Here is an 18,471-nt window from a genome sequence, read left to right on the forward strand (position 1 = left end):
TATATATATATTTTATTTTTTTTATATATATATATATATATTTTTAATTTTCCTTTTAATTTTCGCAAGATTTATAAAAACCAATTAACTTAAATAATTTGAAAAACTCTCGAAGCTCGATAATTAATTTATACCAACGTGGGTCAAAATTGGGTGTCAACATGGTAAACTCAGTAAAATTTAAAAATATGACATATAAAAGTAAACGAACGGAGTAATGTCCAAGGTGCCACACTCCTATATAAACTGCCCAATAACTTGTAATAATATCAAACAATACTTGATAAAAAAAAAGAAGATGTCTACAAACATAGGCTATTTGAGTTCTTTTATTTTCTTCCTACTTTCTTTTGTGACTTATACTTATGCTACCTCTTTTGTGGTCCGAAACAACTGTCCATACACCGTCTGGGCGGCATCGACTCCGATAGGCGGTGGCCAACGTCTCGATCAAGGCCAAACTTGGACCATCAATGCACCGAGGGGCACTAAGATGGCACGTATATGGGGTCGTACTAAATGCAACTTTGATGGTGCTGGTAGAGGTTCTTGTGAGACTGGTGATTGTAGTGGAGTCTTGCAGTGTAATTGGGTGGGGTAAACCGCCAAACACCCTGGCCGAATACGCCTTGAACCAGTTTAACAACCTAGATTTCTGGGACATTTCTTTAGTCGATGGATTTAATATACCGATGACTTTCGCCCCAACCAATCCTAGTGGAGGAAAATGCCACTCAATTCAATGCACCGCCAATATAAATGGTGAATGCCCTAGTCAACTTAAAGTATCCGGAGGATGTAACAATCCTTGTACCACGTTTGGAGGACAACAATATTGTTGCACCGAAGGTCCATGTAATCCTACTGAGTGGTCGAAAATTTTCAAACAGAGATGCCCTGATGCCTATAGCTACCCACAAGATGATGCTACTAGCACATTTGCTTGCCCTAGTGACACTACAAATTATAAGGTTGTTTTTTGCCCATAATTAATGCCACAATATAAAGCATATTTTGCTACAAATTATATGGTATGAAAAAATACCAAAATAATAAGTATCTTAAAAGGTTTGTTAAATTATTTATGTTGGGTGTGATAATAATATCTTATGTGTGTAATGTATACACACTCCCTTCAACTTATATATTTTGATCATTGATGAATATTATAATAATATCTTTAATAATCGTGTGCCGTTATTTACTTTACTTCAATATTTTCTTGCCTTTTTTTTTTGTTGTTTATTGAATTTGAAACTTTTTAATGAATTACTTGTAGGTGTATTCGATATGGTCTCAATGTTTACTGGTTAGATTTTGTGGTTTAGTTTATCGATTTTTTGTTTATAAACATGCTAAATCAATGATCAATAAGAAACTTTTGTCAACTTTTAGATAATCAACTATCGATCCTTAAATACTTAATTTTTTATTTAATTATTCGTTAGATACGTCTAAGTCACAACTTCGTAAATAGAAATCTAGAAATTACAAGCAAAAACAAATTATTATTGATGAACCTACCTTATTGTCAAGAGGTGTTAACTAACACTGCTTCATTTATTATATGTATATATTAAAATAATATAATAACACAACTTTAACAAGTGCACAAAAACATCAGCATCAATACATTGATTATAAAATGCAAAAGAAAATAGGTTTTGTATTTGAAGTTTAAAGTCATTATTATATAAGTAGTAACATTTTTTTTTTATTTAACTTTTATCGGTTAATGAACTTTGAATCTCTAGAAATTAAAGAATTAATCATTTTTTGCAGATTAGGAATTAGCTATAAATTTCTATCGCAAGTCTATCGATATTTTAAATGAAGAGACAATATTATATAATCTAGTCATCAATATCATTTAATGTGATGACTTTCTCTATTCCTCCTCCAATTTAAGTGGCTTGTAAATTCCCCCCTTAGAGGAATTTTCCATATAATCATTCCATCCATTTAATTCTTTATGATACAAATTTCCACAACTTATATAGTGGAATTTTAAATGTCCAAGGTACCAAAAGTTGTCACAACCCCTATATAAACAACCCAATAATATGTAACTATATATCAAAAATAAAAAAAATATGTACACAAACATGGGCTACTTGACATCTTCTTTTATTTTCTTCTTCCTTGCTTTAGTGACTCACACTTACGCTGCCACTATCGAGGTACGCAACAACTGTCCCTACACCGTTTGGGCGGCATCGACCCCGATAGGCGGTGGTCGACGTCTTGAGCAAGGCCAAACATGGGTCATCAATGCGCCGAGGGGCACTAAGATGGCACGTATATGGGGTCGTACTAATTGCAACTTTAATGGTGCCGGTAGAGGTTCATGCCAGACTGGTGATTGTGGTGGGGTCCTACACTGTACCGGGTGGGGCAAACCCCCAAACACTCTAGCTGAATATGCTTTGGACCAATTCAGCAACTTAGATTTCTGGGACATTTCTTTGGTTGACGGATTTAATATACCGATGACTTTTGCCCCAACCAATCCTAGTGGAGGAAAATGCCATGCAATTCATTGCACGGCTAATATAAACGGTGAATGCCCTAGTCCACTTAGGGTACCCGGAGGATGTAACAACCCTTGTACCACGTTCGGAGGACAACAATATTGTTGTACTCAAGGCCCATGTGGTCCTACAAAATTCTCGAGATTTTTCAAACAGAGGTGCCCTAATGCGTATAGCTACCCTCAAGATGATCCTACTAGCTTATTCACTTGCCCTAGTGGTAGTACAAATTATAGGGTTGTTTTTTGCCCATAATTGATGCCACAATAAAGCATATTTTGCTACAAATTAAATGGTATGAAAAAATTACCAAAATAATAAGCATCTTAAAAGGTCTGCTAAACTATGTTGCCTTAATGTGATAATAATATCCTATGTGTAATGTATATCTCCCTTCAACTAATATAGTTTTATCATAATGAATAAATAATAACATCGTTATTACTTTTACCTCAATGACCTAACTAACACATGCCTAGTGCTAGTAAATTGGCAGGTTCGTAACTCGTATCGAATATGATTCAACTGTTTATTGATCGGTTCAGTTAGATTTTATCTATTTTTTATTTATAAAACGTTAAATTGATAGTCAAACGTTAACCAATGAACTAACAATCATGTTTTCTTAATTTCATTGGCAGAGTTTTTTTTAATTAACTTTGAATCTCCAGAATTTAACAAATTTATCATTATTGCAGTTTGGTAATTTAGATTAAATGACAGTATATAATATAATATAGCCATAATTAATATCATGATTTCATGTGATGAATTTTCTCTATTGCTCCTTCAACATGATGTCTTACACTTACAAATATATAACTGGCTATTAAATTTCTCCCTTGTAGAAATTTTCCTTATTATCATTCCATCCATTTAATACTTTATTGAAAGACTCACAATTTTCCACAATTTACGTAGTGGAAGTTTTAAGATAGATATATTTTTCTTAAAAAAATTTAAGATATTTGGCTAAGTTTATAAGCTGTTTAAGCAGATTTATAAGTACCTTTTAACTTATCATCAACGCAATATATGACAACATCCAAAGTACTTATAAATTATAATATGCCTTAACCTAGAAACTATTATTTTAATTTAAAGTTTATTATAAGCAATTTATATTTGACAATTGTTTGTTACTATTTTATTCTTTAAAATAAAAAATACCAATTTGCTACTTCCCCTATCACTATGATCATATATTTTCTACTCCAACACCTACTCTTTCTTCTTTTTTTTTTTTTACCATGTTGCCCCAAATTCTTCTCTATAAATACCAATTTTTTCTCATCACACCAAACACGTAAAAAGGCCAAGTAACCATTTTCATAAAAAATAAAATAAAAAGTTCATTTTCAAGTCTATGTTATTTTTCCTCTTGTTCATTTTCTCGTCTTCACTCACTCTAAGGCAGTTCGAAATTCGAAATAATTGTCCTTACAATGTTTGGGCTGCGTCCATGCCGTGGGTGGTGGTGTCCAGCTCAACCCCGACTCCAATTGGACAATCTATGTTCCACCCGGCACGTCATGAGCCCCGAATCGGTTGCAATTTCGATGATTCGGGCCGTGGTAAGTGTCGGACTCTTGGAGATTGCAATGGTTTAACCCTACATCGAATGGGTGCACCCGCGGCATTAGGTGTTGAGTTGATATTAACATGATTGTAAATGAAAGAAATCCTTGGACTTGGGCTTCCTTGCCCAAATTCAATTAATGTTGGGCTTTTAGCCCACCTATCCTAATTCTAAGAAATGGGCCAGCTGTAAATTCAAGCCATTTGATCTTTCTTCAACCTGTCAGAATTGTCTTTTGGGCTTTGGCCCCTTTTTGCCTTTGAGAACTTGTATACACATACCATTGTATACAACGTGCATAAAATATCCGAAACCTGTATAAGTTGATACACAACCCATTTTTAGGACCTCCAATATCTGCATTTACTAGTTTCAACCCTGTACTCTTGTAATACTAATTTGGGCCTTGTATACTAGTGTATACATCATGTATACAGCCCTCTTTTGGGATTTGAAAATTCATTTTCCAGCTCCGTCTTCGACCTGTTCCTTAGCTTCCGTACAACCTATGACTTCAGTCATCCGTAGCGGGCTGATTCGATAAGGGCAAATTTGGGCCTCTACGGCCCGAATGGAAATGCAATGCAAGGAGGTGGAGTCCATAATAGAAGACTCAAATGGAGCAGATTTCATGCATAAACAGATGAAAAGGAATTTAAAAAAGAAACATAAATCCCAATCAATACACATATAGTCCAGTAATTAATTCACAATAAAGACAAACACTTTTAGAAATAAAGGACAAAGCTACAAACACCAAAGCATTTTAGACAGAAAAGAGGTAAAAATAGTGAAGAGAGATAATTAGCCACTTAAAGGATGTGCAGTTACAACCTCACATCCCAATACAATACACACTGGTGAAGATCACAGCGGGTCTGTTTTGTATATTTGGAGTTGAATTGGATTTGCTTTTTTATTTTATTTTTATAAATTTTAGGAATCACATTTTTAATATAAAATTACAATCTATCCCTTTTTAATCTATGACAAAATAACATAAATCGGATACATAATATGTAGTTGGGATACATTAAAAACTAACCCGAACACATTATAAAATAAACTGGATACATGATATGTAGCAAAATACATTAAATACTGGCTCGGATACATCACTATGTAGCTTGGATACATTCAAGAAATAAAAAATTTCAGAGGTTTTTAGAAATAGAAGGGGATATTGAAAATAAGGGAAATATAAGACGTGTGTTTCAGTAATTTATAAAATAATAGTCAAAACCTATCATTAATTAAAATTAAAACACTATATTATCTTACATACAAAATTACATAGTAACAACATTAATAATGTAAGGGGAAATAAAAATTATAAAATCTAATCATTTATCCTTAATACCATAGTATAAATTAATAACTATAAAAATACATACCAGGATCTTTTATATAAGAAATGGTGTCAGTGAACCCACTCAACAGGAGTAAAATACACAAATACTTAATTGTGCAAAAGAAGAAGAGAAGGAGGATGTTAAGAACTTTCGTTGTTTTAAAATGAAAGGAAATCCCTTTATTTATAGACAACAAAGGATAGTGTGCACAAATGTTTATTATGTGTTATCGAAAAGTTACAACTATTTAAAAAGTTGCAACCTTCATAACCTTGATAATAGTCTTGACTTTTCATAAAGTCACAAATTTTACAAAAGTCATAACTTTTCATATAAGTTACAACTCTTCATAAAAGTCACAATTTTTCTTAAAAGTTGAACCCTTCGGAAAAATTCACAATCTTTCATAAAAGTCGAACTTTTCTTAAAAGTCACAACTCTTCATTAAGGGATAATGCACAAGTACCTCCTCAACCTATACCCGAAATCCCAGAGACATACTTATACTATACTAAGGTCCTATTACCCCCTGGACTTATTTTATAAATAATTTTTTACCCCTTTTCGGCCTACATGACACTATCTTGTGGGCCCAGCATGTGTTGATTTTTTTTCAAACTAGTGCTACGTAGGCTGAAAAGGGGTAAAAAATTATTTATAAAATAAGTTCAGGGGTAGTAGGACCTTAATATAGTATAAGTGTGTCTCTGAGATTTTAGACATAGGTTGAGAGGGTACTTGTGCATTCTCCCTTTCATTAAAGTTGAAACTTTTCATTAAAGTTATAATTTTTCATAAAAGTCCCCAATTTTCATGAAATTAATTGGCTTAGCGTTTAGACGATCCTGATGATAATTGAGGTAAAGTTACGTACACGACACCTTCCCTAGCCTATACTAGTGAAATTTTAGTGATATATAGTAGAAGTAATTGTATATATATATATAAAATCATATTAATATTAAAAGCCACATTTATTTATCACCAAATATAGTGGAAAGTTTAACCATACATCTCCAATTTATTTTTGTGTAGGCTAGATACATATGATATAACATCAATTAATTTTGTTTAACCAACTTTGGGAGTTTGTACAACAATGTCCAATAAATTAACAAAAAGACGAACTCTATTGCATCTCAAATCTTCTGTAAAAGCTGAACCATTCAGTAGAGTTTCAACATTTGTTAATTTTGGATTTTCCTTTTGAATTATTTGCTTTGCAAACTTAGCTGGTGTTCCAAGAAGTTCTGGCCAACTTTCCTTTGTCACACCTATAATTTATAAAAAAAAATACAACTAATTATTTATAAAAGAGCATATCTATATATTATGTTATTATCGATTGACTAAAAATTCTATAAATCAAAAGTTACTTTATATGAGAAAAAAAATAAATAATTATGGTGTGTTTGGTGCGAAAGAAAATGTATTCTAGAAAATATCTTTTATATTTGGCTAGAGAGTAGGAAAATAGTTTCTGACTCGAAAATTCATTCGAAACTCGATTTCGATACGTGAATTAGGACACAACTCGACAGCAGACTCGGTATCCGAGCATGAGATTTAACCTAGTACCTGACCCCGACTCCCAACTCGAAACATAACATTTGAATTGGGATATGACCTCAACCCCGACACTCGAATCTATAGATACGACCCTGATAATCGACCTGAAATTCGATCCAAAAATTTGTTTAGATTTAGTTGGACCTCATACGTGTATATATATATAAAAAAAAAAGGATGGTAGAGATAAAAACCAAACCTGGACAAAATGATTGAGACACATCATGTAGTTGCAAGACATTTAATCCATCACTAACTTCGATTTCCAAATCTTGAGCAGTGAGAGATTGAAAGCCTGTTCATAAATAATTTACATAATTAATTAATTTCTTTTAACAAATAAAAATAAGAAATGTGAATAAATTTAATAAAGTAGAAATAAATGGTCAATTAATTACATGATGATACAAGAATTATCAAGAAAGCAACCAACTTCACCATAGACTTATTTGCCTCCATTTAATTCAACTTTGTTTTAAAGAATCTAAAGTTTATATTTGTGTGTTATGTTATTTGGTTTTAGAGGGATATATATATTTATAGGAGATATTTTTTACTCAATTGTACATGATCCACTTGTTCATTTAATAGCAGCCATAAACTAACATTATTTTAATGTTACTCGTCGATCAATTCCTCCCAATTTACTTTAATTAGTAAATGTATCCATGCTTCGATCGTAAAATAAATAAATTAAACAATTTTGTTGACTTTTGCATCGATAGGTATTTTCTTAATAGATACTTGCACTAAAAAATTATGACCGCTTCAGATATCTATCACGAGTCACATAAACATCATCTCCACTGAATATAATAGTTAATCAGATTGATTTGTATATTTGACATTAATCAATCCATACAAGTAATATGAAAAAAACTAATTTTTATTTTAATTTTTATGTTCAAACGTATTCTAAATACTGTTAAAGTAGAAATGGAATTGATAAATATAGAGAAACTTTGGTGACGAAAGAGGCTGTTTTTTTTTAAAAAAAAAAATATTTGTTTTGAGAAATAAGTTCCGTCACGTTACAAAGTTATCACCAAATAAAGTGAACTTGTACTATATTCATAAAATTATTATTTAATCGGCGGCTCTTATACATTTTTTCTTTTTTCACCTCCACTTTACTATATCGTATTTTAATATTATTCGTTTATAATTTGTCAAATATGATATTGTTATTTTATGATTAATATACATAGTGCCAAAAGCCGCCACACCCCTATATAAAGTACTTTCAAATAATTTATCCTCATATATAAATTTCAACAAACATGGGCTACTTGACATCTTCTTTTGTTTTCTTCTTCCTTCTTTGTGTGACTTATATTTATGCTGCCACTATTGAGGTACGCAACAACTGTCCATACACCGTTTGGGCGGCATCGACTCCGATAGGCGGTGGTCGACGTCTCAATCGAGGCCAAACATGGGTCATCAATGCTCCGAGGGGAACTAAGATGGCACGTATATGGGGTCGTACTGGTTGCAACTTTAATTCTGCAGGCAGAGGTTCATGTCAGACTGGTGATTGTGGTGGAGTCTTACAGTGTACTGGATGGGGCAAACCCCCAAATACCCTAGCTGAGTACGCCTTGGACCAGTTTAGCAACTTAGATTTTTGGGACATTTCTTTAGTCGATGGATTTAATATTCCAATGACTTTTGCCCCAACAAAACCTAGTGGAGGAAAATGTCATGCAATTCATTGCACGGCCAATATAAATGGTGAATGTCCTCGTGCCCTTAAGGTACCTGGAGGATGTAACAACCCTTGTACCACGTTTGGAGGACAACAATATTGTTGCACCCAAGGTCCATGTGGTCCCACAGAATTGTCCAAATTTTTCAAGAAAAGATGTCCCGATGCTTATAGCTACCCACAAGACGATCCTACTAGCACATTTACTTGCCCTGGTGGTAGTACAAACTATAGGGTTGTCTTTTGTCCTAATGGTGTTGCTGATCCAAATTTCCCCTTGGAGATGCCTGCAAGTACTGATGAAGTGGCCAAGTGAATTTGAGTTTCTTCATTTTAAATCGCCTCAACTTGTCAACTGGTCTCTACCGTAATGAAAAATCTTAATAGCTCAGTTAGTTAAGTATTTACACTTTTACTTTATTGGTAAGAGTTTGTAATAAATTTAAGACCTGAATAAGAGTTACATCTCACGTGTACTTTTGTCTGGATGTATCAATCAACATTGCATTTGAATTATCATTCCTTTTTAAAAAAAATAACTTTTAGAAAAGTATTCAGCCTAATTAGACCAATAAACAGACAAAAAAGTATTGATAATGCCTCGAGAATCATTTCACGCTGTTATGTATATGAGCCTCTTTAAATCGACACCGAATATTTTTAGTGGCGACCATAATGTCACTGCAAGTAATTAACTCTATAACTAATGATAATTAAATTTGCGACGAAAATTAACAACAAATAGATCTTAGGTCGCCAGTGATAATACATACATCTTTACTCTAATTTACTGGCAATGTTTAATTTGCGGGGAGAATCGAATCTGGGCTTAACAACACTAAAATTAAAAAACCTTAAGTACCCATTTAAGAGCCAACGGACCAATCAGATCATTTAATATTGGATGATTTATGTCAATTTTATACTCTTATAGTATCATTGACTAATAAGTAATTTCTGAACAAGAAACGTTAATGATACCACAAAAATATACATACTCTTATAGTATATCATTGATTGATGACTAATTCTGAACAAGAAATCTGAATAATATATATATATATATATAGCGAAATTATCGATATTAATGATATCAATACAATATATAATACTGATTTAATATGTATTAAGCAAAAATTATCAACTTAATCAAAGGGGAAGGGTATGGGCTGTAATATATTTTAAGAGAATAATATTTCTTGAATTGAATTGAATATAAAACATGTAATTATTTGAAGTTTTTATGCGTCATTAATGTAATTTTTCGTTTTTTTAATTGAGATTTTAGATGCTAACTAATTAGATTAACTTCCCTTATTTTATTGATTGCGATCCATAAATTTCGCCTCCAAATAATCTATAAAATAAATAATACGCGTGAAACTTGAACACGAAATAAAAAATGACACAGATAAGTACTCCATTGATTTTATATTAGTTGACCATTATATAATTAACTATAATTATCTCATGTTAGTTGATTATTTTAGTAAATAAAAAAAAACGTTAATTTTTTTCCCTATATTATTCTTGCAATCGACTCTTTTGAAAGTGTTCATATTTATTTATAAAATTTTTAATTTTTTTTAAAAATAAATTAATAAAATTATTTTTTTTATTTATAATTTTAAGCATTACACAAAATGAAAAATGATTTAACGGGAATACAAAAAAACTCTGTCAATGAAAGAAAAATAATAGTCACTTCTTTCAATTAAGTTAAGAAAAAGTCTTGTCACGTTGTACCAAATAAATTTGTCTCTATGTTATCCATGTGTGGATTGTACCGGAGATGAAATTTCTCTATTCTTAATTAAAAATATAAATTTGTAAATTTTGAAAATGAAAAAATCCTATTAAAAGTATTATTAATTTGTAAATTTAAATTTTATCAGGACACAAATACCTTAATACTAAATAAGAAAATGAAAAAAATAATAATTAGATATTTATTTTCATATAAAGTAATGGAGTAATTACTAGGCGGCTCTTGTATGTTGAGCCACCTCAACCTTTACTAAAGTATATTGCAATATTATTCGTTTGATTAGTCAATTGTGATATTGATATTTGTGATTAATATATACATAGTTTCAAAAGCCGCCACACCCCTATATAAACACCCCAACAATTTGTGACTAAATCCAACAACTTACATTAAAAAAAATAGTTCCACAAACATGGCCTACTTGAGATCTTTTTTTGTTTTCTTCCTTCTTGCTTTTGTGACTTACACTTATGCTGCCACTTTCGAGGTACGCAACAACTGTCCATACACCGTCTGGGCGGCGTCGACCCCGATAGGCGGTGGTCGACGTCTTGATCGAGGCCAAACATGGGTCATCAACGCACCGAGGGGCACTAAGATGGCACGTATATGGGGTCGTACTAATTGCAACTTTGATGGTGCTGGTAGAGGTTCATGCCAGACTGGTGATTGTGGTGGGGTCTTGCAGTGTACCGGGTGGGGTAAACCACCAAACACCCTGGCTGAGTACGCCTTGGACCAGTTTAGCAACCTAGATTTCTGGGACATTTCTTTGGTCGATGGATTTAATATTCCGATGACTTTCGCCCCGACCAATCCTAGTGGAGGGAAATGCCATGCAATTCATTGTACGGCTAATATAAATGGTGAATGCCCTGGTTCACTCAGGGTACCTGGAGGATGTAACAATCCTTGTACCACGTTCGGAGGACAACAATATTGTTGCACACAAGGTCCATGTGGTCCTACTGATTTATCGAGATTTTTCAAACAAAGATGTCCTGATGCGTATAGCTACCCACAAGATGATCCTACTAGCACATTTACTTGCCCTAGTGGTAGTACAAATTATAGGGTTGTTTTTTGTCCTAATGGTGTTACTAGCCCAAATTTCCCCTTGGAGATGCCTTCAAGTGATGAAGAGGCTAAGTAAAATTGAGTCACTTTCTTTTAAATTGCTTGAAGTAGTCGAGTTATATAATTGGCTTGTAATAAACCTAATATCATTACAAGAATAAAAGTCACATCATCGCAAATATGTTGTTTCGAATATTATTTTATCTTCTTTTATGTATATTTTATTGTTTACGTAGCAACTTGTCAAGTAAAAGAATAATATCAGTCAGTTCAAAAACATAAATACTATAATATACTGGATAAAATAAATAAGGACATCTCATGAGATTATTTTATCTCATTTTTTTATATGATAAAAAGTTTCATCACTTAATATAAAAATAAAATAGAAATTATTATCCACAATTTTAGGTCAAAGTCAATAGTAGATGGAAATATTTGTTTATAGGCGGCTCTTAGAACATTTTCAAGTACGTACGTAACAATGCCAAAAGATTAAATTGAGAAAATTTATATTTTTATTAAAAAAATTATATTTATAAACGTAGAAAATTCACTATTTTTTTTTTATCATTAACATATTTTACATATTTTAGAGAATTAAAAGTGAAAAAGATTCTAATAACTTGTTAACCTGATGTAATAGATTAACAAGTTGACTTCATCACACTCAAAAGAATAAAATGAATTGTTAAAAATAATAATAATAATTTATCGCCACTCAAAAGAATAAAAAATATTGTAGAACGTGACTTTATCAATACTAATCTCCTATAAAACAACGATTGATTTGAACTTCACAGAAATTGATGGAATGAAATGACTAAATATTGTATTAGGATAAAATAATTAACAACATTACTCTGGAAAATAATATTCTTTTGTCAATATAGTAATTAATGATGAATAATTAATTAACCACCAAGCAACATAAAAAACCCCACTCACCAATATCTCCATATACCCCCATTTTCTTGACTTTTTTGAGTGTAGATACACATACGTTTTTCTTTTAATTATATCCACTTGACACATGACATTTTTTTATATTAATAGCGTGGAGTTAAAAAGTTTACGTGATGCAAATTTAAATTATTTGATACAGTTTAAAAAAAAAGGAAGAATGAAATTATTTGAATATATCTTATTAATGATCCGTTATTTCAAATAAAACGTAATAAATATTTTAAAACGGATTGAATATTCCGGTGCTAAGGACTTTGCTGCTTATTATCAGGCATAAAAGTCACGGAATGTGCATCATGACGTGCTGAAAATATGCAAAGGGGCTGTGGTGGATGTTAGTTTTCAATTTTTACTTTGATACATCGAATTTGAGCCATGAAAATAAATTTCTTTTAATTATATATAATAAGTGTTTTGCCTTCAAAGTAAGATTTGTCGAACTCTATTTATAATGAATATCAAAAGCATGATTAATAGAACATTAAAAATTCGTAATTATTTATTTAAAAAATCAAATAAACTCCTTGATTCTATATGGCTCCGCCTTGACCCTTTGCATGAAATATTCTAAAAGCCGCCTACAAAAAAGATTTCCATCTCGACTAATTATTATGTCCTATAAAGATAGCTATCCTATATAGTAATTATAATAGTTTATCTTGTCCCTACAATTTTATATTTTTGATCTGATTACTGTAGAATGTTATCAATACTATTTTTTCATTCCTTTTTTTTTTGTCTAAGGTTTAAGACTTAAATAATTAGGAATTAAAAAGAAAAAATTAAACGATACTCCAAATGCACTCTTGTGTGAGAATTTTGAACTATCATGAGTAAGACAAATTAAAGTACAATATGTTATTCAAATCTTAGCCACCTCAAGATAACAAACTAAAAGAAATGTGGATAATACAAAAGACAACTAATGAACAAAACTCAACCATTTTGAACAAGAAAGAGGTGGCTCAACTCAAGATTTCTACTTAATTAAGCCACTTCAAGAGTACTTGTAGGAATCTCCAATGGGAAATTTGTTGTTTCATTGTGAGTAGAGCCATAAGGACAAAACATAACCTTGTAGTCTGTAGTCCAACTCTGACAAGTAAAAGTACTTGTTGGATCGTCTTGAGGGTAACTATAGGCATCGGGACATCTTTGTTTGAAAAATCTTGACAAATCGGTAGGACCACATGGACCTTGGGTGCAACAATATTGTTGTCCTCCGAATGTGGTACAAGGGTTGTTACATCCTCCGGGTACCCTAAGTGAACCAGGGCATTCGCCGTTTATATTAGCAACACATTGAATTGGATGACATTTTCCCGGCCCAGGGTTAGTTGGGCCAAAAGACATAGGGATGTTGAATCCATCAATAACAGAAATGTCCCAGAAATCTAAGTTACTAAATTGATTCAAAGCGTATTCAGCTAAGGTGTTTGGTGGTTTACCCCATCCTTTGCATTCCAAGACTCCACCACAATCACCGGTCTGGCACCAACCTCTACCAGCACCATCAAAATTGCAATTAGTACGACCCCAAATACGTGCCATTTTGGTGCCCGGTGGGGCCCAAAACCACCAACTTTGACCTCTCTCGAGACGTCGGCCACCTCCTACGGGAGTCGCCACTGCCCATACGGTGTATGGGCAGTTGTTATGGACCTCAAATACACCGGAAGCATAAGTGTAAGTCACAAATGCAAGGAGAAAGAACACTAAACAAGTTGTCAAGTGACTCATTTTAGTATAAGAAGTTGTAGGATATATTTGCATATCGAGCTAGGGGTTTATATAGTGGTATTGGCGGCTTTTTTTCACTATGGACATTAATCATATAAATATTGGCACTTGTTATAAAGATATATAGAAAATCAAAAAAAAAATTGTATCCAAAATATCTCCACTTGAAACAAAAAGCCGCCAATATAATATGAGTACAGCCTATTATAAGTAATATATTTTGTTCACCACAGTCATATTTCACAGTTCAACTTTTTGCTATTTTGAAAATTTATCCATTAACACATTATGATATTTATAATGATTAAAAAAAAAAAGAGAAGATATTTTTAATTAAGTGATATATACGTATTATTAGTTTTGTGTTTAACTATATATTAATTTTAAATTATTTAGTTTAGTATATACAACAAATCGGAAAAATGCATGGCAGGGCATGAAACGTAAAATCGTGGAAAGCTTCCTAATTTTTTCGTTACGAAACATTTACATTGACATTGAACATTTTTTCATGAGAAATTTAGTTAGTAGAGAATTCTCTTCATATTTTTATTGGTTATGTTTTCATAAATAAAATAACTTAAAATTTTTGAATTACAAATTTGTAATTTTTATTTACAGACAATTGCCTTTTTCCCTTTGATTTTTTTTCCGTCGTATATATATAGTGGATTTTTATATTTAATTATTTATAGCATATTTATCAAGTGGACATAATAATTAATTGAAAATGTGCATGCATTCTACAGTCAAAAAAGTTGAGCAAATGGGTAGGCGTAGAGATGAGTGGAACCTTAAAAGTTTGAATTATTTTTTTTCGATAGAAGCTATATAGAGATCTTGTTTCACACGAGAAAAATGAATTTTGAAATTAGTTATGAATTTCGTTATTAATCTATCTCTAATATGCAAAGTTTTGAATAATCTATCCCTAATTGGTTACTAGATATAAAACTAGCAATGATTTTTGTTATTAATTGAATAATTTGTTCGATATTGATTTTTGTTTTATACTCCCTTCGTCTGGTATTATTTTGTCATGGTTTCTATTTTTAAAGTCGAACTATAAAAACTTTGTCTAACATTTTAAGATGCATTTTTTCATCATATTAATATGAAAAAAATGGAATTTATAGTACTTTTCATATAGTTTTAGAATATCTAATTTTTTTTGTTTGAAGTATCGAATTAATGTGATTTAATTTACCTTTAGAAATCAGTCAAATTGACTTTCGATAAACGTAACATGACAAATATTTCTGAACGGAAGGAGTATTAATTTTTTTTCATTGTCATCATGGTCGTCTTTGTTTTCTGGTTCATAATAAGATATTCTTGCGTTTAAGTGAGATGATTATATATTTGAATTTGATTTTGGAGCATGCAAGAGTTTTTGGATTTGAATTTGATCAGTATCTATAATTCATTTTAAAAGAGATGATAACACATTCCAATCAACATGAATAAAAGAACTTAAATTGTTTTAATAGAACTTTTTAAGTAACATTGAAATTATTTAAGCAATACGAACGCACAATTATATTTTATCTTTTTTTTTATAATAAAAGAGATTTTGGAAGTAATGAATTTTAATAAAAGATCAATATTTAAATAATGTTGAATTCTTAACTTAGGCATTGAATCGGAATTGAAAGTGAAAGCCCTTTTTTGCTATTTCAAGTTATGAATTCAGAGATCAAAGGATAACGTCTTTTAGAAAGAAGATATTAATGGGGTAAGTGATTTTTAAAAGTTGACTTTTATATTAAATTATCAATTTTTTTTTATTTTTTTGTATATCGACTCATCTAATTATCAGTTTAACTTAATGTTCGAATCTTTAAGCTTTTTAATTAATATTGAATTTATTATTTCTTTAAACTTATAAATTTAAATCTAACACTTATTAAAATTTTAATGAACTTTTATATACTATAGTATACTTGAAAATGTTCCAAAAGCCGCCAATAAAAAAATATCTTCGTCTGTTTGACTTATATTATGACGAGTTGTCCCTACAATTTTATATTTTCAGATCTAGGTACTTTAATATATTATCTAGACTATTCTTTTTTTCATTATAATTAGAATTTTTAAGAAAAAAACTATACTCCAGATATAATTTTAATTTAAAATTAAAATATCATGTATAAGACAAAGTATCGATCGATAGATTGTTATTCAGATCTTAGCCTACTTCAAACAAACAAACGTAAAAGAAATGTGTACAAGGCAAATTAAAGACAATGTCCAACTTCAAAATAAATTTAACAAAAAAGAGATTGGCTCAACTCAAGATTTCTACTTAATTAAGCCACTTCAAGAGTACTTGTAGGAATCTCCAATGGGAAATTTGTTGTTTCATTGTGAGTAGAGCCATAAGGACAAAACATAACCTTGTAGTCTGTAGTCCAACTCTGACAAGTAAAAGTACTTGTTGGATCGTCTTGAGGGTAACTATAGGCATCGGGACATCTTTGTTTGAAAAATCTTGACAAATCGGTAGGACCACATGGACCTTGGGTGCAACAATATTGTTGTCCTCCGAATGTGGTACAAGGGTTGTTACATCCTCCGGGTACCCTAAGTGAACCAGGGCATTCGCCGTTTATATTAGCAACACATTGAATTGGATGACATTTTCCCGGCCCAGGGTTAGTTGGGCCGAAAGACATAGGGATGTTGAATCCATCAATAACAGAAATGTCCCAGAAATCTAAGTTGCTAAATTGATTCAAAGCGTATTCAGCTAAGGTGTTTGGTGGTTTACCCCATCCTTTGCATTCCAAGACCCCACCACAATCACCGGTCTGACACCAACCTCTACCAGCACCATCAAAGTTGCAATTAGTACGACCCCAAATACGTGCCATTTTAGTGCCCGGTGGGGCCCAAAACCACCAACTCTGACCTCTCTCGAGACGTCGGCCACCTCCTACGGGAGTCGCCGCTGCCCATACGGTGTATGGGCAGTTGTTATGGACCTCAAATACACCGGAAGCATAAGTGTAAGTCACAAATGCAAGGAGAAAGAACACTAAACAAGTTGTCAAGTGACTCATTTTAGAATATAAGAAGAATATTTTTGTTGTTGATATATTTACACAATAAATTAGGGGTTTATATAGGGGTATGGCGGCTTTTTACACTATGGACACTATTTTTTTTTATATATATATATATATACACTTGATATATTAATAAAACCATAATTTATATTTTTTTTTATAAAGATAGAGCTAGCTAGGCGGCTTAAGCATATACAATTATTATGTACAATGAACATATACAAAACCTAATAATTTTACTTGGTCATAATATGTCCACTTGAGATAATAATCTGCACATAATATCCATTTTAAAAAATAAGAAATGTATGATATATCACTAAAAGGGAGTGATATTTAGGTTTGACATCTTAATTTGACATATATTAATAAATCATAAAAAAAATTTACGATCATCCCTTTTTTAAGACGGTGTTTACCAAATCTATTAAACGGTGATATAGAAATTTATTTTGAAACAAACGGTAAATCTTATAAAGAAAAAATGTCAAATCACTTTCTTAATATTCGTTTGTTAAACAAGCATTAAATGATAGTCTAAATATCTCTTGGATCACCTCATCAACCATCAAGGCCCAAAGGGTATATGTCAAATATCTCTTAAAAAGGGAATTTGTTTAAACAGAAAAGAAACAATACTTTAAAAAGATATTTTTTACTCAAAAGTAGTAATTGGATATTTTTAGACTAAAATATTCATGGTTATGGATATTTTTGGACAAGAATATTAATAGGATGGCATTTTTGAAGAAGACATTTGTTGAATTTCACGTAGTTTAAAGATATTTTTTTTATCTATTTTATTAAAATAAAAGTTAAAAATGTCAAAACATATTTGAACAATCTTTCTTTTTTTTAATATCATATCTAGATTATTGAAAATGTATAAAACACGACCCTAAATTCCTCCGATTCCTTATAAAAGATATTCAGTCCGTTAGAATAGAAGTTAAAGAGGATATTTATGTTCTCGTTTTCTTTATATGGACATACGAGGCCAGGGGTCCATTCTCTTGACCTGTACTGATGAGAATTTGACTGCACGAGAAATTGAACAAAAGGCTGATGAATTAGCCTTTTTTCAGTCACAAAAGCGAATAATTGAAACCTAAA

The 18,471-nt window shown here is 31.4% G+C and overlaps 6 protein-coding genes and 1 pseudogene across 7 annotated transcripts; 4 read left to right on the top strand and 3 right to left on the bottom strand.

The window, feature by feature from the left end:
• Window positions 1-275: 275 nt before the first annotated feature.
• LOC107028011 lies at window positions 276-1,164 on the top strand (annotated as a pseudogene). The gene has a single exon (XR_003579935.1). The product of XR_003579935.1 is annotated as an osmotin-like protein OSML13 (transcript).
• Window positions 1,165-2,081: 917 nt separating this feature from the next.
• On the top strand, window positions 2,082-2,981 carry LOC107026747 (osmotin-like protein OSML13). The gene has a single exon (XM_015227827.2). It carries the CDS (start codon window positions 2,094-2,096, stop codon window positions 2,784-2,786), a length of 693 nt encoding a protein of 230 aa, XP_015083313.1. The 5' UTR covers window positions 2,082-2,093; the 3' UTR covers window positions 2,787-2,981.
• A 3,431-nt stretch (window positions 2,982-6,412) lies between these two features.
• On the bottom strand, window positions 6,413-7,572 carry LOC107026748 (ethylene-responsive proteinase inhibitor 1). Its single transcript, XM_015227828.2, has 3 exons — window positions 7,430-7,572; window positions 7,231-7,326; window positions 6,413-6,736 (listed from the first exon to the last, which is right to left on the bottom strand). The coding sequence occupies exons 1-3, from the start codon at window positions 7,488-7,490 to the stop codon at window positions 6,534-6,536; spliced, it is 360 nt and encodes a 119-aa protein (XP_015083314.1). The 5' UTR covers window positions 7,491-7,572; the 3' UTR covers window positions 6,413-6,533.
• A 713-nt stretch (window positions 7,573-8,285) lies between these two features.
• On the top strand, window positions 8,286-9,258 carry LOC107026750 (protein NP24). The gene has a single exon (XM_015227829.1). It carries the CDS (start codon window positions 8,312-8,314, stop codon window positions 9,053-9,055), a length of 744 nt encoding a protein of 247 aa, XP_015083315.1. The 5' UTR covers window positions 8,286-8,311; the 3' UTR covers window positions 9,056-9,258.
• Window positions 9,259-10,875: 1,617 nt separating this feature from the next.
• LOC107026713 (osmotin-like protein OSML13) lies at window positions 10,876-11,779 on the top strand. Its single transcript, XM_015227786.2, has one exon. The coding sequence runs from the start codon at window positions 10,920-10,922 to the stop codon at window positions 11,658-11,660; it is 741 nt and encodes a 246-aa protein (XP_015083272.1). The 5' UTR covers window positions 10,876-10,919; the 3' UTR covers window positions 11,661-11,779.
• Window positions 11,780-13,351: 1,572 nt separating this feature from the next.
• On the bottom strand, window positions 13,352-14,320 carry LOC107026712 (osmotin-like protein OSML15). Its single transcript, XM_015227785.2, has one exon. The coding sequence runs from the start codon at window positions 14,288-14,290 to the stop codon at window positions 13,538-13,540; it is 753 nt and encodes a 250-aa protein (XP_015083271.1). The 5' UTR covers window positions 14,291-14,320; the 3' UTR covers window positions 13,352-13,537.
• Window positions 14,321-16,416: 2,096 nt separating this feature from the next.
• Window positions 16,417-17,382, bottom strand: LOC107027195 (osmotin-like protein OSML15). Its single transcript, XM_015228376.1, has one exon. The coding sequence runs from the start codon at window positions 17,350-17,352 to the stop codon at window positions 16,600-16,602; it is 753 nt and encodes a 250-aa protein (XP_015083862.1). The 5' UTR covers window positions 17,353-17,382; the 3' UTR covers window positions 16,417-16,599.
• Between the last annotated feature and the right edge of the window lie 1,089 nt (window positions 17,383-18,471).

Source organism: Solanum pennellii, chromosome 8 (assembly GCF_001406875.1).
Source record: "Solanum pennellii chromosome 8, SPENNV200".
Taxonomy (NCBI): domain Eukaryota; kingdom Viridiplantae; phylum Streptophyta; class Magnoliopsida; order Solanales; family Solanaceae; genus Solanum; species Solanum pennellii.